Source organism: Aptenodytes patagonicus, chromosome 1 (assembly GCF_965638725.1).
Source record: "Aptenodytes patagonicus chromosome 1, bAptPat1.pri.cur, whole genome shotgun sequence".
NCBI classification, from domain to species: Eukaryota; Metazoa; Chordata; class Aves; order Sphenisciformes; family Spheniscidae; genus Aptenodytes; species Aptenodytes patagonicus.
Window position 1 is genome coordinate 71,262,197 of NC_134949.1, and position 23,149 is coordinate 71,285,345.

Consider the following 23,149-nt stretch of genomic DNA (forward strand, 5'->3'; position numbering starts at 1 on the left):
ACGGGTGGCTGGGACACGTGGGCGAGGAGGAAGGGAGCAGGATGTCCTATGGGCAGCATCCCCCTGGGATCACCACCTCAGTTACACCGTTGCCCTCGGACAGGCTGCCCACCCTGGCCGTGAGGAAGGAGCCTGCGCCCCTGTTACGAATCCCATGCTGTCACAACGCTAGACATGAATCCATTAAGCACCCACCCAAGATCTGTTTGGCTTTGATTACTTTGTAATGTACTTTGCACAAGTATCAGTGTCCTTGGTGGTTTTAATGAGCATATCAGAAGTATGTATCTTGGCTCCCCTTCCCCTTTCTAAACATGTTGGGAAAGCCCAAAGATCCTTGATTGATTTCAGAGCTCTTTGGAGGCTTTAGAAGCCCTCGCTGAGATAGCATCTGGCTTATCGGAGCCTAAACCAGTCTTTTCAAGAGCTGCAACATTAAAAAAAGAGCTAAGTTTTATCGCAGAACATCTCATCAATAGTTAGTTAGCTTACTTGTTGGCAGACTGCGACGAATTCAGTTTAATGCTTCCATTCTGCTTTCAGGCTCTACCCTGGCATTTGGAGCTGATGGGATTTTTCTACTTTCTACAGGGCCAAATCCTGAAGTCCTTGCTTAGTTTTGAGCTCAGAATTTCACAGCAGTTTCAGTGTAAATGAATGAATGCTGATGAAAAAGCTGCAAACCTTTTTTGAAAGAGGAAAAAAAGAAAGATTGCTCTCAAGTATTAGAAGTGTTTGAAACTCTGCCAAGTTTCTGAAAATGCTTCCGATTTCTCTCTTTCATACTTTTCTGAAATGTTTATTGGCAACATGATTTTAATAGGTTTGAAGAGTTCCAATGAATTAAAATTTCTAGTGACCATTTTAGTGAGATGTTGCTAATTATTACTATGAAAACCTTGAAATGTTGGTCAGAAGCTCTGTAAGAGCTGTAAGAATGGGTTTGTCTCCAGTTGCCTGCGTTTTGGAGTGATAGAAAATGCTCACTTTCCAAACGTAAGTTGTTTAGACTGCAGGGGTAAGTTCCTGTTACAATGACTTATTTTAGGAGGAAGGTTGTAATACTGCATATGCATTAATCTCTCCAGAACCTCTAAATCCCGTAAGACCCTGTGGAGGAGTTGTTCCTGGAATCCTTCCCATCCCATGAAGTTTATTCATAAAACGTGACGCTCTGAAACCTTCTCTCAGGGCACAAGACATCATTATGAAACTATAGTCACAGCTCTAGAGCTCAGGCTGCAGCTTTTGGCAGATCTGGAGGGGAGGTTTGCCGTTTGAAAATGAAAGTTATTTTTCTTTGTAGCCAGTGGTCAATATTTCTCTATGCAAGTTGGACTGCTACTGACTCTTACGATAGCTACATTATTTAAATCTCCTTGAAGACAAGCCTGTCAGCTGTTTTTGGGAAAAGGTTACATTTCTCTTAAGCTACTTATTGACAGTTTTTTCCATCTTAATATGAAGAATTGAATGGAAAAGGGAGACGATTGGTTAGTGGCATATTGCAGAGGATGCAAGACCATCCCAGACAGTGAGAGCTGATAAGGGCTTCTTTTATGTTCAGTAGTGGCTAAGGGGATTTGCCTGTTCTTTGCCTAGTGAAAGAACAGCTGAGGTTCAGGGTCTTTCTTCACCATCTTGTAGCATGCCAAAAAACTGTACTGGCTAGTGCAAGTTAGGGGAAGGTGTATTTTTGTACACAAATCAAGTCCCAAAGAACACCGTGCAGTGACATGGGAGATCCAGGAGAATTGTACAGGGATGCTGGTTCTTGTGAGAGTGGTCCAGTAGTTGGGTTTTAAAGATTGTGGGAAGGGAATAATTCCGTATTTATCAGTTTCCCTTAAACACAGACGAACACTTACATTTGCTTTTTCTGCTCTCAGATCTATGATGCTTTTCTCACTCTTGCCCAGCTGGCTGACAAACTGCTTGGATGCTTAACCTAGGCACATGGTTGAAGTCCTCATGCAAGCTCCTGTGTTACGCCCACAGAAAAGAAGACGTGAGGAATGCATGCCACCCTATCCCTGCTCAGGTGTCTCTGAGGTTACCTTCATCATATGACCCATCTCTCCAATCAATGTTAAGAAATCTTTAGGGTGTTGTGATGATGGGTAGGTTTTGAAGGAGGGATGTGACCCTGCTGTGACAGGGAAGCATGCCCAGGTTGCAGTCTTGCAGCTTGGGAACTTCACCTGTCACCCACATGGTGCCGCTTCATCCCTCAGTTGCTGGCTGCTGGGCTGAAGGGGATGCTTTCCTAAGTCCGTGAACAATGGTGAAGAGTTGAGACAGACTGTCTTCAAATGGAGAGCACTGCACAGATGTTTGTTTACAAATGCATTTCTTCATGGATACCTTAATGTATAAGATGTTTAAAAATGAAAACCAAAACAGACCTAGAAAAATAACAAAACAACCCATGTACAGTGTAAGGGGTTGCAGATGTCCCTCTTCCTTCCCATGGGTCTGCCTCCTAAGTGGCTCATGGTTTTGTGCTGACAGGGGGGACCCAAGGCTATGCATAGGTGCTGGAGGCTTGAGCGTGCTCAGCAGAAGATCAGAGCTGAGAGGCTTTCCTCACATGCTGTTACCTGGCTGGTGAACGGTTCAGATGCTAAAGCATTCATACGTGGGGTCCAAGGCTTCCCATCCATGGTGCCTGCTGCCGGCCATGCTGGGCTGTGCTCAGGAGGCACTGAGCTGGGCTGTCGTTTATAATGGTGCTTGCACTTGTCTCTACCCAGGGCATCTGGGTAGCGTGGATGAGGTCTGGAGCCTCGAGCACATTGGACTGTCCTTTTGCAGACAGGTCAAGCCCCTCAACATGGGTTTGAGGGTGTACAGTGTAGACGGGAAGAAATCATGGTCTTAAGAGTTTGCTCAGACCTGGCCTATCCTGATAGTGTAAGGTGTGACCCGAGAGCTATTTTCCAGGAGAAGCTAGGAAGTAGATACACAATGCCTTAAGGAGTTGTTCACATGCTGTTGTTACTAAATTACAACAGATTTCAGGTACCTCAGTGCAGAAGTAAGTATTAGCACTTGGGTATGTAGAGAAATAACAAAGAAAAAAATTACTTGGGTCTTTTATTACTCTGGAGTAATTTAAGTCCCCAGATCGTTATGTCCTGATGCACATGCTGTGATGCAAATACTGAACACTTATGGCGATTTCATTTTAACTCCTTGATACTCTTTTATGTGTATTATCCTGCAATAAATTACTCTTTTTTTTTTTTTTTTTTTTTTAAAAGACACTGCAGTGCAGACAGCAATGTCTGTACGTGGCAGAGCCCCAGCTGCCTGCCTGCAGGGGGCAGAGAGGAATTTTGCTGTGCAGGGAGAGCTTTGCTCAATGGACCAGGTGCAGTGTGGTTTGCCTTTTTTCTTTTCCCATTGCTTTCCTCTAAAACATTAGGCATGAGCCATGGCTGGAGGCAAGAATCCAGCCTTGATGGAGTGCTGTCCTGATGTGATCTGACAGGCCTTGTGGAAGTGTTCAGCCTTGACCCTTTGTTGCTTTCAAGAGGGAAATCCCATTAGATAACAACTGTACTGATGAGACTGGAAGATTTTGTGTTTAGATTTCCCTAAGACCTGAAGAAAGTGAAGAAAGAAACCTTTTCTGTTTGGGTTTTTTTTTGTTTTGGTCTCCTTCAAAAAAGGAGAACTGTTGGAAAAATAGATGTTGGATGTATCCTCTTTCTTGAATAGTCCACAAAGTGTTACACTTCTAACACTCTTTAATTTCCTATTCGGTTCCTCCCTGGAAGAAGTTGGAAAGGCTTGCTGCACAGGGAGGATAAGTTTCATGGGTTGCTAGGTCATCTTGGAAAGTGAAAATGGATTGGGACAGGAGTGCTAAGTAGATTTATCAGACAGCAGGAATTGTGAGTGAGTCTAAAAGTTAGGATAGAGATTAGCGTGCTGAAGAAACCTCTGTTGTGAACCACAGAAGTGAAGGGATAATGGGGACGGTTCAGATCCACTCCTTGCCAGTTTGCTAAAGTGGATTTGAATGAAATTGAATGTATAACTAGACCCTAATTTCCAAGGCATTTTTGTGTGGGTTTAGCAATCTGATTCCTGTCAAACCCAATGACTGTCATATTGACGCAAATACCAGGCAATATTTAGAAAATTTGGGAAAGGTATTTTGCCAAGCAAGAAAAAAAAAAACCCTCTCTTTTAACATGCGTTCCTATAGGAATCAGAAATACAGAAGAAGGGGAAAAAACATACTGACGTGTTGACCATTCTAACAAAAATCATACTGTACTGGTCTTTTTTTGGAATGTTTTTTGAAGTTTTCCACTGGCTGGAGGCTTTTGAAGGAAAGAAAAGAAAAGACTCATCTTCTGTCTTCAATTAACTTTGTTAATGATTAACAGAGCAGTGCAGTATGTGTGGTGCGTTTTAATTAAATCAGAGGAGACATGATTTGGACAAGATTTTAGTTTCACTTTGAAAGTTATTAAATAAACTGACACTGTTTGCTCTCCAAAAGTTCTTGGGAGCATCCGGTTAGTCGGTAATCCCTGTGCAGCTAGTGAAATAAAGTCCCTTCCAAAACACCTACGGGCCGTTACCAGGTATTAAAAATGAGTGGTCCAGTCAGGGGTATAACTGATCATTAACCTGCATGAGGCAGGGTCCTGGTCTGAGGCTCCCATTTTATATTTTTAAGCTAAGTTCAGGGATAAGAAAGGCCCAAACTGAGTATTTCTAGTCAAGGTTTGCATTTTGAATACCTCCGAGCTGTTCAAGTGGCATAAGCTGCTGAACAGTCCCTGTCTTCGGTGGAATTCGGATGGCTTTTGCTAGCTGAGTTTATTGGGTTGTTTGTGAAGTCGAGATCCCGACCGGGGCTTGGACGTTGTTCACCAGTAAAATTCAGAGTATCATAAGATAGGAGCTTTTGGTACAGGACCGTCTCCATAAATTGGCCCAGCAGGAAATGCTCTTCTGTTTCCAGAGCTGCGTGTGTGTGTGTCTGTGCACACATTTGTATAAACTCTTCCAGCAGAGAAGGATCAAGCCTGAAGCCTGGACTCGGACCATGGCTTCAGACTGAAGCGAGACAGTGGATGCTCTTGCTGGTATGCGGTGGCACACAAGGGTGAATAGTTCCCATGCTTCACACTTCATGAGTTTACTGTTGTTTACTGGGGTGTCTGTTAAGGAGCTTTGGCTTAGGCTTCCACTCATGCCCACTCAGCAGTAAAATCAAGGCATAACCTGTTTTGGCTAGAGATGCATCTATCCTCTGTGTTTGTATCACACCTACCACGTTGTGGCTCTTTCTGGCTTTTGTGGCTAAGTTTGAAGTGAATAGTAATGTTTGGAGCATGCCTCTTAAAGTATTAAAAATAACATTAATGATTTTATATAAAACCTGTTGTTGAAAGGGTCATTGAAATTAACTATTGCTAGAAACAGCTGGGGTGGAGAGAACTTGCATCTACATTATTGGCAGCTTATTCAGCTTTCTGCTTTGTGGACTCAGCAAGTGTTATCCTACATGGCTGTAAGCAGAAGTCCTACTAGTCCAATCACAGGTTTCTGGGCTTTGAGTACTGTCCTTCTCACTGCTAAAGCTGAAATTTATTAATAGCAGTTATTGCTCCAAGCAAGCTACAGTTCAGGTATAAATGAGAGACAGCAAATTTTAAAATTTGCCAGCCAAAAGAACAGATTGCTTTTTATTGCTGTGTGAATTGGCATGTGTCCCTGAAATGCGTAAAGCACAAAAGAATGGGTGCGGAAGTAATGGGGAAACGGTGGCCCTTCCCTCTGCTGCTGCTGGCAGCTGGAGAGAAACGTGCTTCTGCTCAGAGCAGGAGGGGACCTGAGTCTGTCCCTCGCTAGTGACAGTGCCAGGGCATAGGGAGAGGAGGTAAAGATAGCCTTTGTGAATGCTTCCCTCATATGGTTTCCTCCATTTCAGTTGTTCAAGTGACCAGAAGGTAGCTATATCCTGGCTGTTATATGGAGGCTATTGTTTGGATCTTAGTGTTAATCTGCAAGCAGTGAAAACATGACATAAAACAAAAGCTAAGCTTTGGTGGAAATAGTCTATCACACCCGTGAAATATTATGATTCTTTATGTCTGGATTGTGCATTGCCCCATAAGTAACTGATAGAGAATGCAAACACCAGCAAATATGTTTTTCTAATCAAGTTTCAATTTACAGTGGAAGTTCTCCTTGGAATATCATTTTAACACTTGTCTTGGAGTTTGTTTTGTTTACTGCTACAGCCATACATGCAGTCAGTGACTTTTCCATGTGAGAAGCAGGATATTAATACCTCAAGAACTGAGGACAGTCAGAGAAAACTTAATTCTCTTCCCTGCTGAGGACCAAACTCTTGCCTGCGCTATCCAAGGCCAGCCTGTCCCAGCAAAGCAGACATCAGATAGGATTGAGTGCTGCATGGGCTCTATATGGGTCTTCAGTATCTGGAAGTACATTATTGCAAGTGTTTACAATTTCAGGCTTCAGGCTCTTGCGTTTGATGTACAGGGTTGTGTTCCCAATCCTGCAGAACTTGTCTATGCAAATAGTTCTATTGTCTGCTAAGGCATTAGCTACATGATAACGTGTCCATGTGAGCATGCAAATTTTGTTTGCGTGGGCGTCCATGATTTGCACATGCATATGTCCAAACCCAAAACTACATATTCCAATCTGAGTATGTATTTTAATACATATATCCACTTACATGACTGGGTAAATACTACTCTCAGGTTTCAGTGAACATGTTAAAATTTTTGGCGCTGCTGCTTATAGGCATCCAGGTAGATATAACTGTGGGTTATGGTTGAAAAAAGAGAGTAATAGATGTCATAGCTGTAGGATGGCTTCTTAGTACTTAACCCTGGTAAGAGTGCGGAAGGCTTACCACTGGGAAATGGCAGAATCTCCATTACTTGAGATATTTAAAACTGGACTGGAGAAAAAAAATACATAGTAAGAGACAGTTCAGCGTTATTTGATGATGAAGTACATAGCCTTGTTTTTGTGAGTACTCAAGAGATTTACTCCAAGACCTTATTGTATGGGTTGCCAGATTTTACCTACTGCATATGATTTAATACACCAAGTGTTGTTCATCTCTGAAATGAAGTCCCTGCTCACATGCCAGTGTCCTAGAGTGAAATCTCATAGGAGGGTGAATGCAGATCCTTTTTGCCCTGTGAGATGCATACTCAGATTTCCCTGCAGTGAACTGTATTGGGGTATTTCAGAACAGACCTTAAAAAAACCAACAGAGTTTGTCTACTCTGTGAGAACATGAAAGAGACTGTGGCATCTTTCATTTTCCCAGGGAGGCAACAGTTAAAAATATTCTTCAAACAAGGAGCAGATGTTAATGTCATTAGAATGGATTTTCATAAAAAACAGAGTTCTGTTTCTCTTGCAAAATGCCAGTAGCTTTGCAAAGTTCTCTACAAGTCTGCCTACTTATTTCAGACTAGTGGCACAGAGGGGAGGCAGTGTAGGGTGAGCTATTTACTGTCTCTGAAACGAATCAGATAGATACATTTCTGTAAGTTATTTGTCTGCCCATTTTAAAACTGCGTCAACTTGGAAAAGGGCTAAACAAAGAGCTAAAGAAACATGAAGGTATTTGAATAACAGGACAAGAACAGTGAAGCAGCACAGTAAATCTGCTGTTGACAAACAGGTACAGAAAGGAATAGGCTACATATGGAAGGGCATGGTCTGGATGGTGTGTGTGCCTCTGTCAGATTCTAAATTCACTATAATCTCAAAAGAAAAAGGATTTACGGGCTATTGTGATCAGTTCACTGAAAACTCTGCCTTGCATGCAGGAATGGTTAAAGTAAAAATAACAAACAAAATATTAAGTGGCTCTCTGGATGACCTCTGGACATTCCTATTGTTAGTATGAGTAGACGTTGGAACCTCCCAGTAATAATTTCCGTTTGGAAAGCTCTCACGTCTCCTTCCTCCTCCTCATTTTGCTGCTTTTAATGTTGAGAAGCTAGGAAAGGCCCTGTAGTTCCTTTCATTGTTGTAATAGATGAGCCTACACTCTTATAGAGCCATTTGACTTGAGTTTATTGGCGTGAATGACACCTCTCAAGTGCCCTAGTTTAGTTAGTGTTTTTTTAACTTAGTTTTTTTCTCTTTCTAGTGTCTTACTTAGGGGTCTTGGTGTCCTAGAGCCAGGTAATAATCCCTGAAGCATCAGAACATACAAGGAAAGCAGGTTGAGACATGCATCTCCTGTCCCCATCATTTTTCATGCTTTAGATGCCCATGTGAATTTTTGAAATGATCTAGGGGAAGGTGATTTGCCTCTTGCTGCTCCATATGCAAGATCTTCACCTCTGGGCCACAGTGCACTGAGAGTATCCCTCTCAGTTAAGTTACTGAAGAAAGTAAACATCAAACATTTGGCTTCGAAATAATAAAGGGATTATTAAGTGCAAGGATCTATAACTGACTCAGATCCTCCTTCCACTTCTTTTTAAAAGGGTTGCATGGCAAAATCTTGGCTGTGTCAGCCTCTTTCAGGGGCACCAGTTTGCATTGCTGTAAACTTATGGAGCTGCTGGATCCGCACCCAACTGAATGTGAGTGCTTGGCATTGCACGTGTTGGCCTTGGCGGAGCCCTCTTTTGTATTGCAAACTGAATCACAAAATGTCCCCATAGCTCTTGTGAAAACAGGGATGTTCCTCAGCTGAACGGGCCTTATGACTTAAATGATGGGCACGGCTCCAAGGACAGCTGAAGGTGAAGCCTCCTGGGCACTCACTGGTGCAACAGTATGCTGCTCATATGGGTTACCCCAGGTCCACTTGGCAGTATGCTCGTTGCCTGTACACAGCGGATTAACATGCCTGTGTCCAGAATTGCACATTTGATCTTGCAGCTTTGCAAGTGTGACAAATCATGGTTGTAGCAATTTCTAGATGGAAAAAAAAAATCAACACTAGTGCTGTCAAATTAAAAATTAATATGTGGGACACCAACCTGCAGAGCGTTTCGAGCAGTTGTTGACAAGGATACCTCTCACAGATTAACACTACAGACAGTTGGGCAGAGAGACTGATACTGTTTGGAAGTGGGATTTGCTCATCTTATTTATCTTCAGTTCTTCATTTGCAGGCAAAGTTGGCACATGAGTTGAGAATAGACTTGCATGGCCAGTGTTGCTTATTGCTCAATCAGTAGGCAAATGACATCTGTTCTCAGTAGTGCTGTAGAGGTATGGGCAAGAAGATGCAATCTGGTGTTAGAAGTCTTGCTCCAAATAAAAAATAGGCTGACCACGTGAATCATTCTGTTTCATCTAGAGTGAAGTTCTCCTCCAGACTTTTATAATTCAAAACATTATTTGGAAAAGCAAAGAAAAAGAAATTGGGATTCTTCTGACTGTCCTAGTCTAAGGGGGACATTTTAAAACTGTACTGGGGTCTACTACAAGTGCAAGAGGCTTCCCCTGTTCCTAATGACCCAACAAATAGGTCAAATTTACCATCTAGAGCCAGAATCTGCATGACAGTAGGGGCAGATTTTTGAAAAATCTGGAACTAGTCTTTGAAAATTTAAAGTTTTAGAGGATAGTCAATTTGCTTTTATTTTCATCCTGTGTGGAAACAGTTTTGTGTGTGAGCACTGCAATAACCTAACTATTCCAGGATGGATTGAAAAGGGTGTAGAACTCACTCAACTGGAAAAAAAACCTATTTCTGTGACACAGTAGTAAATACAGACCTGTCTTAGAAATCTGTAGGGCTGCCTTGGAACTTAGTTTATAGTTTCATAAACATCAACTCTTTACATCTGGTATCTGATTAAAATGTGTATTTTGGCAGAACAGCGATACAACCTCTGTTTAACTAATGCTCTTCCAGAGGGAAGAATTCTGCTTCTGTAATTCCCCAGTAGCAGAAATACCTTTTCCAGGAAGAGTAAAGATGACTTTCTTCTCTCCAGCATTTTTTAAGGACTCTATGCATTCGTGCTGCCTTACATGCCCTCTTTCCCTTGAGGACAGAGTGAAAGAAATGGAAGTGGCCTGCCTGCTGCACCCTCATCTCATTTGCAGATCTCTCTGCCATCACAGAAATGGAAACCATGCTCTTCTCCCTTTGCAGTCAGCACTGTTGGCCTTTCCTTGCTCTAGACCGGAATTCCAGTATATTTTATACACTAAAAGATGGGGTTTTTACATGTATTTTAGAACAAGGGGCTGGGTCTGCAGGAGGTGTACGTGAAGAAATAGCAACTTCTTGGGGTATTGCAGACCTGTTTCTGAGTGTGCAAAAAACACTGCACCTGTACATTCTTGCACTGGAATCCTTGACCTATCTATAAAGCACAAAATTGTTACCTTCTCACAAAAAAATCTATCTCCTTGAAACTGTAGAGGGAGTTTTTGGAAGGAAAAAAAACAATTACTGAGTGCAGGATTTGAGCAGAATGTAAGTGAATATCAGTGCCCCATGCAAAGTGCAGCCGTTGGTTTCTTGCAAGCTCTGAGAAAAAAACCTGTGAAGGTTGATGCCTCCCTGGACATCCAGCATCCTCCATGGCTTCATGCAGAGACGATTGCCTCGGTGCTCACGCCAAGGTAAGAGTGCCACCTACTGAACCCACACACTCCTTCCCACAGAAGGGCCAGCTTGCAGTAGAGATTTCCCTTCGGAGTACTAATCCATCCACACCCACCCTTGTAATTTATGAGGTTTAACAAGATCTGAGCCTGGGGTGGAATGGCTGCAGGACTGCACAGTAAGCTGTTTCAGTTTACTCACATATGCGGGCTTAAAGGGGTGTGAGAGCCAAGCATGTGGAATCATGGTAACTGATGGTGCCTCCATTTAAATCACTTTGTTTGCATTTCTATTTCCTGCCTCATTCACTGGATTAGATGGCAGAACATTGAAGAGAGTCTGTTAGATTGGATTTAGCTCCAGCCCTGTTTCTAATTCCTTTGCTAAACACAAGATGGTCTTACACTGACTGCAGTTGAGCTTGCAGCAGTGTCCCACCGTCCCGGATTTGTTCCTGTCTGGCAACCACCCTCCAGTCTTTTGAGCTATCTGATCCAGCTTGACCTTTCACAAGTTAGACTGGATGCAAGTGCCTGCAAAATGCTTAGGCAATGATTTACGATCAAAAGGGAGGACTGTTTCCGGGACCATTGTTTTATATTTGGGTCCTCTCCCCTCATCATCTCTCAGCAGGCTGGAATGTGACTTTCCTACAAGCAAATACTTGTGAAGGCACCTCTGTGCAGTGCTCAGGCTGACCGGTGCTCAGACAAGCTTGCTAAACAGAAGCACTTGTGAAAGCTGAATGGGAAGCAAGTATTTGTCGGTCAAGTTGAGCAGCTGAGAAATCTACAGGAATTTCTGTAACTGGGGGCCCAGACATAGCAAAGAGGATCTATTAGAGAGAATACAGTAAAAAAAAAAATAATCATATGATCACAGAGCAGAGGGGGGCAAAGGGAGGGGGGGAGGATACAAGATAGATAATGAGCTTGACAATAGGCAAATAGAGAGTGTCATTACGGGAGCTACAGGACCGACCAAATGGTTAACCTGTGGGGTGGAAAGAGCATCCAATGAGTCTCACATGCCTGAAAGGATAATGGCATTTTTATTATCTCATTCCACGCCCTGATCATCCGTCCATTTGCTCCCTGGAGCTGGCAGCAGTTTGCACTGATTCATACACTACAGACATGATCAGCAGATCATACTGCAGGCAGAACTTGTCAAGCCTTTCCAAGTGAGTTGCCGATTTATTATGATATCTGTATGGATTTAGCCTTTTGGTGTTGTGTAGGAAGTGCTGGATGGTGGCAATGGGAAAGGGGAACAGAATGGTGTAACAAGTTGGGAAGCTGGTTGAACTGGGGAATAAGCATTGGATGCAGACCGGGTTCTTTTGCTCCTCTTTTTGCTATATTGTGCTCTATTGTGTAAAGGAAAAGTCTTTGCATTTATGCATTTCTCTTACCTGAATTGCAGAATTTAGATTTCTTTGTTCAGTGGAAGAAGAATATGTTGGAAGGAGTGGTTGCTAATGGGAGTTCTGTTAATGGGAAGTTTGCAGAAATTTCATAGTTTGTGTGAAAGCTTTCGCATAACTCAGATTGCTTAATTCACTGAGTAAATAAAGTCCTCATGGCACATTCATCCCTGAATGTGGGACGGAAGTGAGAGAAGAAAATCAATTAGCCTGTGTAATATCACCACAGAAATGATCTGCTTTATTTGGATCCTGTGTTGTTGTTTTGTTTGTCTGCTTTATATGTTGAGGGGTGGGAAACAGGACACTACTATGTTTCTAAAATACTGTGATTTATATCAGGGTTTTGATTAAAATTTGGGAGAGGTTTTGAAAAGCAACTGGGATTTCTGAGTGCCTGTTTTTGGAGTTTCCAGCATGAAATCCTGTGCTCTTGGAGGGAGAGAGGGAGCTCAGGGATTTCTGAAACTCAGCCCCTCCAAGAAATCCCTTCCAGGAATCTGAAATCATTCATCGTGATTTCAGAAATTGGGCAATAAATAATTATTTAACTAAGAGCGTGTCAAATGGGTTTGTTTTGTGTTGGTCCATGGTGGAATACAGCCACAAGCCACGGCAGCCAGCCCTCCCGTACTGCTGTATGGGAATGGGGAGCAGCCATGGCGGAGCACCAGTTTCTCTGCAACCAGCACGAGGGGAAAGCAAAGGAGGGGAAGGGGCAAAGTGGGTGAGATTTGGGCACTTTAGTGCTGATATAACTGATGGAAACCTTGACTCTTGATACTTACTGTGGGGAGCTGGCCCTGAGTGCAGTGACCCAGGCTGAAGCCTCTGAGGCGACCTTTGGACCCTTTCACTGGTCTGCATTGGGGCTGGTTTAGCTAGATGACAGGGTCTGGCTGTTTTGCTTAAAAAACTAGAAATCATTGGATATCCTTGCTGAGAGAGGTTCTCCTCCACTCCCCTTTGGGTGAGAGAGGGAGCACCCTGCTGGTTAACTATGCCCAGTGCGTCTCTGAAGTGTTGGGCGAGCGCTAGGAGGTACGCTGTAACACCTGCAATTATGTTATGTGAAGAGAGTTCACTGAAGTCAGTGAAATTATATCTGAGTGAAAACAATTCAGTCCCTTTCTCTTGAAGCATGATTAGCTACTATAGTGTTGGCTTCCTGTATCTTGGGAGATTTGTATCCTGTAGCAGCTTCTAAACAAGAGCAGACACACCTCGACAACCAGACATGGGTTTTCTTTTGTCAAGACTCACAGTAGCATATTTAGGGAAGAAAAACAAAGCTCTCTTTGGTGAGGACTCTTTAGAGAAATAAAATGTGTGGCCAAACTTTGGAAACTGATTTATTCCCTTTTAACAAACATCTCCGTGACCCCAGGCCAAAAGTGGGGAAGACACCTTTAGCATTACCCACAAAGGCTTCTTCAAAGCATTGCTCAGTGAAATACATGATGAAATACTGCCCTTCCCAGGCTGAGGCATAACGTAATCATTCCAAGTGCTTGTGTCTTCTCAGGAGATTGCAATGGAAAAGAAAAGGAGTATTAAAATCCTTATAAGTTAACTCTCTGGAGACTCTCCAGGGAAAAGGAGGTGGCTGTTATTGCACTGTTTTGAATGAGGTACAATGTGATTTTTAACTTCTTGCAAATGTCCTCTAATGGCCCCTTTATATGATCGTTCTAGCTGCATCATTTAAAGATACTCTCCACACTCTCAGTGTACTTGTAGTATTTGTAGAAAATTTTGTAATTGCTAAATAGCTGAATATAATCCTGTTAGCCTTTGATACACTAGAAGTTAAAAGCAGAAGCTCGCATCATAGCCAAGAAATCATGCCGGTTGGCCTGAAAATATAAAGACTGCTTAGTAAATGTATAGGGATTGAATTGGCTCACTTTGCTGGACACTAAAATAAATGTTTACCGTGCAAGTTTCTAAGGAAAGCAGAAGTTTTCCTTGCCAACAGGTAAATGTTTTCTTCCAGCAAATTATAACTTTTGTTCAAACTTCACAGATTGTTCATGGGCAGTTTGGTTGTTGGAAATTCACTCTTTCACAGCATTTTCTGGTTGGTTCTTCATATTGTAGGTTATCTTTTCTGTTTCTTGGCTGGATGTTCAAGACAGATAATCAGCTAGTTTTGTTAAGAGAAGGGTGGAAGAGGACACTTTTCCGCAGACAACAAAGTGCCACCAATACTGCTGCTGTCTGGTTAATTCTGCTCCAAAAATTGATGCTGTTCATTTTCACTTGAAGCCATCTCTTTCCTTCTGGTCTTCTCTGTTGGCCATGCTTTTCATTCCTGCTCTCCAGTGGGCAATGGCCTGAATCCTTAATTTGTAAAAGCCTTTTTACATTACTGAGGTAAAATAAGATGGACATAATATAACTAAAGACCAGATACACAAAGATGTTAGCCTGTAGCAAGCCCATTTGTCTTCATTTTGAAAGCTAAGAATGCCAGTCAGCCTCTGAACACGGCTCTTGCCCAACAGTGACAAGTGTACCATGGGCCAAGAAATAGGCAGTTTTCTTACAATGTCTTGTCCATTTGTGAGCTGCACTGTTTATATCTAAGTTGCACTTCAGTGCCTGATGTCTGGGAATGAAGTCCGAAACACTTGGGATGGTAGGTGAGTGCTTTTGATGCAAATACATTTATCAGTGGGTGGACCCACATATTTATGTCAAACACTGTGGTAATAATACTCCGTGTATACAGAGCATTCTTGACATATTAGTTGTCACCACCTGAATGAAATACATGTGCTTTGGTGTCTGGTTTACACATCAACAGGGACAGTGGCTATTGAAGACTGAATGTCCAGTTCAAGATTTTGTAGCTGGATTTAGGAACTTTCCTCATAGTGGGTCAGAAGACATTTACTGGGAGAGCTGAAACATTTTTGAGTGAGATTATCCTTAGTGGAAGAAACATTATGACAGAGAAAGGACAGGTCTATAAGGAAACACCTCTGAGATTTCACAGCACTCTTGCCTCAGTGAAAGATGTTTTTCTTCCTCCAGCACAAGCAAGGCATTGGGGTGTCGGGAGCACAAAGCTGGATTAATTTGTGTGGAGTTTTGGGCATCCACCCGAGTCTGAAGTCATGTAACTCTGTGAGAATCAAATTTCTAAGTTTTTGTCGGAGAACAAGCGACTCTGGAGAGTTTCATGAAAACCCTGAGCTGAATTCTCCACCCTGTCCAAGCCTTGGTTCAAGCCAGGACAGTGGTGAGAGATATCAGACTCAACCTGGTACTGCTCTCTGGGAATCCAAATACCTGAAATGAGCTGTGAGAATTGTCTCTGATGAAAGGTAAATTTAGCAAAACCAAGAAAAATTGGGAGAGTTCTGGGCAGAGCAGAACTCGGTAGGAGTTCATGTCAGGTTTCTGAGATTAGCTTTGTCTAAATGAAAACAAGAGGAAATACTTTTTTAAATTAAAATGCTTTTTTTTTTTGACACTTTCTAAATAAGAAATTACTGAGCTGCATCTTTGCAATTTTTTTTGAAATAAAACATTCTGATCTTTTTTTGAATCTTTTGATTCAAATCGACCTACATTTTAAAGAAAAAAGTTCAAAGAAAAAAACTTAGATGAAGGATTTGCCTTCTTGTTTCAGGCTGAATTAAAATAAAACAGCCCTGAACATTTTCCATATCACTTCACTGTGACAAGGGTTTTTTCTTCTGCTTCAGCAAAACTAGAAAATTCATTGTTAGTGCAGATCTTAAATCCAGATAGCTCCTCCACAGCCACACTGTTGGCATAGGTGTTCAACCAGTGTGGGATGGGGGTGGCAGAACTTCATCCTGCTTCTTCATACCCCTGCCTTTCCCTTTCCTGCCAAACCTGCAGTCTCAGGTCTCCCCATCTACCCTGTTCCCAATTCAGAGTAAATTGAGAAGGTTCAAAAGAACCAGGGAAATTTTCTGGTGATTATTTTAGGCCCTCTGTGTTCTTCTGTCCATATATATGCATATATGTCCATATAATGCAGATGCAGTAAACTAGATAATCCAAACCCATGCGTTTAAAAATCCAACCAAGCAAAACATCAATTGTTGAAATAATTGAAACGTGGAGACCTAACTGACTTTGTAACTCTTCACTCCTTTTGCATATTATTTTGTTAAAGAAAACATTAAAAAACCCTTTCTTTGCACTATTTTCATGTACTGACATTTGATTTATGTTTTGAGCCATGGAAGCACTTAAGTGTAGTAAAAAAGTCTCCTTGACTTCAGTAAGGCCACTTACACATATAAGTAGCTGCAGGGCCGAGTTTATAATTATATATCTGTATAATGTTAGCCTTCATACATTTATCCATTCCAATTTTAATTCTCCATTTCGTAAAATCTATGATCAAATTTTGGAGCCCGAACTAAGCTGATGTCGTCCCTTTTAATTTAGGACTCAGCCCTTTTATTCTCCTCCTGTGTTTCATTTTTATTAGTTGCTTTCTTTTTGTGCTGATGTGCAGCACATATTGTTAAAGCCACTTATTAGAGCCAGAATTTTACAGCATGGAGACTGTCCTAATAAGGGAAAAAAACCCTAGCCCTTTATTGGTGAGGTAAGAGAAATCAGGCAGCGGATGATTTTTTTGCTGATTGAGGAGGATAAGGTGCGGTTTGGCAGGTATCGCATTGGTTTGGCATTTGCTGACATGGTTCCTCTTTTCTGCAGTTCAAATCCTTTGCAGAGTAGACAGTCAGGGAGGGCTTCCCCCGCGCCCCCTTTTGCCTTTCCCTCCCCTTTTTCTTCTCTTTTTCACAAGTGTTCAGCATTGCCATGAAATCTCACTCTGACACACAAACTGGATGTAGTAATGAGAAGGTTTTGCAAGTCTAACAGTGCCATACTGTAATCACCTTTTTAGGGAACAGCGGACACGTTGGAACACAGTTTTCCATGTGGGTTGTTCTACATCTAAAGCATTTAAACAGTTTGTGAAGTTGTCAGAAAAATCACACTTTAGTCCAAGGTATTACAATCCAGTTTCTCTCTTATAAAAAATCTGTCATTGAAGAAAAGTACTAACTACAAGGTTTAGTTGATGCTTTAAATTGCTCAGCTGTTTTTCTTTCAAATTGCTTTGAAGGCTCGTATTGAATTCCAAAGATGAGTAACGCATCCTGGGCTTAAATACAGGCTTCAGATCTTAAGTCAGTATAGTTTCTCAGGTTTTAAACTGAGTTACGATGAGCAAAGTTTCAAGCGAGGGCAGAAGCTGGTATTTAAATTCTTTCCTTCCTAAGTCTTTGTCTCTCGGTAACTGAAATATCAAGCCAAGTATCGGCTCTGCTTAAATGCACTCTGTGCTGTACCAGGAGACCAAAAGTGACGTAAAGTGGCTGCCCCCTTCCCACCCAGTGCTCCGGTGCAGTTCTTTGACTGTAGGAGGAATAACAGCTAACCTAGTCATTAAATGCCCAGTTTTCTCCATCACACGCTCATTTATTTTCTTCTGAGTACTGTAAATTTGATTGTGTCACTTATGAAGCAATTTTTTCCTCTCCCCCCCCCCCCAGTAATTCTAGAGTATGTATCCTGTTATTGTTGAGGTTAGCTTACTGTAGGCAAAGGATGTGAAAGATAAACTTGGATGATAACTAATCAGAAAAGAAAAATAAACAGCATTAGTAGCAGGGATTGGGTGTACCAGTTCACATTAAACAAAACATACAGATGCACCATTGGGAGTAGGCTACTCCCAAAAGCTTGCTGCACAACCACTTTTGGGGGGTTTGGTAGGGTGGGGTTTTTTTGTCTGATGCCTATTTGTATTCAGACCCTTCTTCCTCAAAGTCAGAATCTCTCTTAAAGATCAGGGACTTGGCTAACTTAGTTGTCTTTTTTTAATTTCCATCCACCACTTTTTCATATACCTTAACTAAGCAAGAGTGAGAAATATTCAGATTCTCGTAAGCAACAGTGACTCCAGCAGAACCTGGCGTGCCAACCGGGGAGGATTAACTTTGTGCAAGCAGTTTTGATTCTGAACTCTGAATCTTTTTCAGATCACTTTCAATCTGCCTAATACTTCTGCTTAGGAGGATCTGGTCCTGCTGTGGGTCCTCCAGGTAAAGGTTGCTGTATTACAGAACAAAAAAGGATGATTCTTGTTCCAGACAGCTTAAAACCTTATTCAGAAAATATCTCCTAACTGGTGTGCTGTGCATTTCAAAAATTTGAGAAAGCAGTCCCTGCGGAAGCAGTCCATGTGCACTTGTCTTCCTTCCCCTGGTACTCTAAGAAATGTGGAGGTCTGTCCGTGTGTCCTTGAGACCAATGCACTTGTCACTGCAGGATGTGAGATTCTGGCTTCTGTTCAGTTTGTTGTAGCCAAATTGCCTGCAGATTTTTTAACTATAAAAATATATTACATGTTTCTGAACTGGAGATTTTTGGCTTGCCAAATTCCATCTCCCATATATTCAGCACTGGAGTTGCTTCAGTGTAATTAGAGAAGTACTTTCTAGCATCACAACTGTTGCTGTCCTGGTATGATCTTTACTACAGGTTTTTGTTGTTTGGGTTTTTTGTGTTTTGTTTTGTTTTAGTGGAGTAGGATCATGGGATGTGTGAGCCTCACAAGGCTCAATGCACTGTAGGTTTCAGCATCCACAAATGGTGTAGAGCATCATCACACACTGACGTGGCCATGGCGGAACCTTTATAGTCTCTTTGTTCATTTTCAGGTTGTTCCTGGCTTTCCAGTTCCTGTGAGCTAGAGGCCTCTGCTTTGCCACGTGCTTCCTTTCCCTCTTTCTTTTGTTCTTCCCTTTCAGCTCTTTCTTGCTGCTGTTACACGATATTTTGCAAAGCCCGAATGAAATGTGTTCCAACCATACCGTATTCTCTTGCATACTAATTTCTTCAAAAGTAGCCTCCCATTTTTAAACTAGTGTTGAATAATAGCCTCATATACTTTGCATAACACACATCTTTCCTCTGTGAAGCAGGAGATTTTTAGGATTGCGCTTCTCCCGCAGGAGGGAAATCGCTGGCATGGATTCTGGGTGTGTTCGATGGTGTTGTGCATCTTGGCCTTAGTCATCTGCGTCCTCCTGGAACAGGAGTGGTCAGACACATCGTGTCAGCAGTTTTCTTTCTCAGGATTTGAAAAAGCCCCAAAGAGGTCACATCTGCTTCCAAAGCTAGCTAAACTTTTACTTTAGTTAGAAAGATTAAGGCTGAGGACTAACTTTCTTTTAGTTCCTCTGTTACATTTGCCATAAAGGCTGTAGCAAAGCAGTTTTGAAGTTCTCTGCAAATGCAGCTTTTCCTCAAGACTTACCAACATGCTAAAAAGCTCACTTAACACTGTAGCAATGCTAGCTTGGTATTCCCGCCAGTCCTTATCTGTATGGTTGTGAAAGCTTCCCACTGACAGCATGTGCATTAGCGATAATTTGCAGCCCATCCAGTTGAGGATAAATATTCCTGTCTTGTGCATATCTGAGAGCTGCATTTGGTCCTTTGTCATTTTGGGATAGCCACGGGGTTAATTCCTTACTTGATTTCCTGGATTCTCCTCTCTCAAACTCACCCAATGCCTTGTGGAGCGATCAGGTAGGAGACAAAGTCTGGCTTGGTACCTCCCATCCAGTCCTATGCTTATAGCCCCTGAACTTAGAAAGGCGAATGCTCTGAACCTATGAAACGGTATTTGTTTCTGTTACATTCTCTTGTGTGCTAGTTGTTTCTTGTGCTGTTCTGCCCTGGCAGTTATACCAATGTATTTTCTTTCCCCAAAAAGGATATAATTATGGTTTTCACAAGATTATAGCAAGCAGAGATTTTGCTGTTTAGTGCCTAGTTGCCTGGCTTTCAGTCCCTTCTAGCACTTCCCAAGATGCATGACATCATTTCAGTGAGAACCTGAGTCCTGAAAAGGCTGATAGTGTTGCAAGGGTAGGCAGTAGGGAGATTTAGGCTAGGGAGAATTTAAGGCGCAGGGCTCACAGGTGTGAAGGAAGAAGATGGAGACACCCATTAAAATGCCATTAGGTGAGGAGTGACAGGGGCTGCCTGGAATGTGAGAAGAAATTGGAGAAGGAACTGGAAAAGCTTCTGGGGAGCTGAAATAGAGGAGAAAACCATTTGGAAGTTTTCTCTGTAACGTAGGAAAGTAGGTAGTGGGGCCTTCCCTGGAGCTTCCCAAATCTTTGGTAATTTTGTGGGAGTATTTTGAGCAAACTTTGGGCAAGGGTCCAGAAAAACTGTTTGTATATGCTTATAGCTATGCATTAACACTGACAGTTACTGTCTCATACTCATCTTGAGCTGGCAGAAGCACCCATAAGTACATCCAAGATCACCTCATTGGCAGAGGATTGCTAGTGTTTGAGTTAAGTTTTATGCCCGTGTTTGCATTAGACCAATGGGTCTTATAATACCTTATTGATGTAGGTAACGCCCATTGTGCTATCCTCTGGATCCCCCAAATGGATGATTTTTTTCACTGAACATTCCTGTGCGTTAGTCAGATGGCAACTGAAGCACAAGGGAGTTTAAGTATCTCATGCAGGAACTTGCAGCAGAGAGGGGCCAAATGAAGCCTTCTAAATCCCATATTTAGCATCTTAACTACCAGCGTGTTAGCCTGAGTTTAAAGCAGGTTTAACTTATTTTTCCAATTTGGAGGATTGCTGATCCCCAGACCCTTTTGTTACCTCATAACTGCTAAAGTTTATCTTCTTCCAACAGATGATTACCATATTCTTATTTAGTCAGTAATCTCAGTCAATTGAGTTGTGGTAACAGGTTGGACCACACTCTTTGTGAGCAGGAATTCAAATTCTCTTATGCTTGTCCTAATTCGTTATTGTGCCAAATATTCTACAATTTACATTGCCAAATCCTTGCTTGCCAGATATTATATTTTCACAAAAGTATATTAAACATAGATTTGCTATCCAGTGCTTGGTTTTTGGCCCCTGCCACTGCCCTTCAGGATACATGACTTAAATTCAGTGAGAACTTTCATAAAAGGGTAAATTGAATTGCATCTCCCTTGCAATGGGCTTGGTGTGCGTATAGGAATAGTTACTATGGATTGCTGGGAAGAGGATACTTAGATGAACTGTGGCGTGTTTGGATCAAGTCTAAGGTCTGTTCTCTGGTGGTGTTATTTCTAAGGATCCGTTTGCTGTGCAAATGCCTTGATACAGGAGTCTCAGTGGCTTCCTAAAACACTCTTCTGTCTTGCAGTGCAGGTGAGACAGGAAACATTTTGACTTTGAATCAAGACGAAGTCCTGCAAGAGCCAGTGTTGGAAGGGTTGGCTGACATTCAGGTCAGTCCCATCTACACTGTGGGACTGACGAGGGTGCAGTGAGAGCCGTGGTGCACAGAAACCTTCCCATGTGATGTCTTCTACAGTTTCTGTAGGACTAAAATCTCTCTGGTGTAGAACTGGTGTTTTCTCACTCAATCACCTTTTAGGAGTCCTACCTCACCAAGTTGGCTTTCTGCACCTGTTGAAGCTTGAGAAGCAGAAGGGTTTGGCAGCAAGCTAACTCCTTGTTTCCCAATGGGAGGATGAGGACCCTGCACCCCATTTTCCATACTTTCAGGTACTTAAGTGTATCTCAGTTCACAACCCAGTGCTTCAAAAAGGTGTCAGGCTGTGTTGAGGCATGCTGACCCCTGCGCAAAGCCTGAGGTGCTTTTGTGGTGACATGGCCGCAAGATCCCCTGGGCTAAACTAGCTTTTTGCCCTTCCTTTCCCATTTTCCAGCAGGCACAACTCTTTTTTTAAATGTAAACTACTGATTTGGAAGTACCTAGCAACAGAAGGCATTACGCAGAGGAGAGGCAGGCTATCACTTGCTCAGAGAGTGCTCAGGGGAGGATGTCTCTTTGTTCAGTATGCCAGCAAAAAAACATCCCGGGATAATCAATTCTGCCAGTGGCTTTCACATGCTTTCAGGCACCAGCACGGTGCAGCTGTTAGAGACGGGCTTGGGAGGAAGGAGTCCACGTACCCGCAGCAACTCCCTTTGGAAGCTGCTGGAAAAGGTCCTGGTAGCTTCAACAGATTTTGGAGCAGGCATGAAGTAGTGTAGCCAAAGCGAGACTCTTATCTGCTGCGTGGTTTAGGCTAAAAGAAGTACGTTTGTCTATGTCTCTGTTTTTTCATTCCATAAACTGGCATTATAGTAGTAATAATACCCACCATGCAGAAGTCAGAAGGGGTTGCAAGGATTAATTAACATTTGTAAAGCATCTTGAGATCTTTTGATGGAAAGAAGTTAGCAAGTGCCAATTACTAATATAACGAGGAGAAAATAGCCATCGGTCTGCATTCACTCCTGGAATGTAACGGATTATATCAAAAGCCTTGGCTTAAACATTTGTGTGTGCGTGTTTAATGATGAATTTTTCGATTACCTTTTCTTTAAAAATGTCGGTTGAATCTGTAAAAAGGCTTTGCTTCTTGGTGATGGAAACTTGTCATTTCTTGTCTCCTCTCACATTTGGAATTAGACTCTCTTTTACCTGCACTTGCAGTCTGTTCCCATTAGCCATATCGCTTTCTTACCAGAGCAGCCCTTTGCTATCCTCCCCACCTTCTACTACTCCTCTCTTCTATAGTCTCATCTGCTTTGCTCCTTCACCTTTGCTGCCCTGGACTCACCTGCCATTTCTTTTAGCAGTATGATGAAATGCAGATAAAAGAAAGTATATGTTGTATGGCATCAAACCGATGTTTTGTGGACCAGTGCTTTGGTCATGGTGTACAGAGGCAAGGACAATCACAACACGAAGTAATGCCGTGCTCTCCAACAAGGGCACGCTCATCGCTATCTGGAAGCAACCCAGAGCTCATAGGTCCAGCCCAGGTCAGTGCTGCTCACCCTCTCCTGCAACCCAGGTGCCAACGTGGGAGGAGCGTGAATGTATTTCGCCTGTTGGACAGGCTGGAGCTGGGACAAGGACTGAAAGACTGGGGCCAGGGTTTGTATCTGATGAACACAAAGCACAGAAAGGGCTGGGGGGAGGCTGACCAGTTAGGGCAGAGGGTGGCTGTTTGGCAGTGGAAGATTTGTCAAAGAACCAACAGGACCTGATCAATAACTTGCTGTGAA

At 42.4% G+C, this 23,149-nt stretch overlaps 1 protein-coding gene across 7 annotated transcripts in view; it reads left to right on the top strand.

Moving 5' to 3' along the window:
• The window catches only part of CALD1 (caldesmon 1), a 203,861-nt gene that overhangs the window by 135,458 nt on the left and 45,254 nt on the right, over positions 1-23,149 (top strand). Inside the window, exon 1 of one of the 7 annotated variants that reach the window (XM_076341967.1) lies at positions 11,548-11,786. The exons of the other annotated variants lie outside the window; for them this stretch is intronic. Within the exon in view, the coding sequence (XP_076198082.1) occupies positions 11,740-11,786 (47 nt within the window). The 5' untranslated portion in view covers positions 11,548-11,739. Of the gene's footprint in view, positions 1-11,547; positions 11,787-23,149 lie in introns of those variants that run through there. 7 annotated transcript variants of the gene reach the window in all.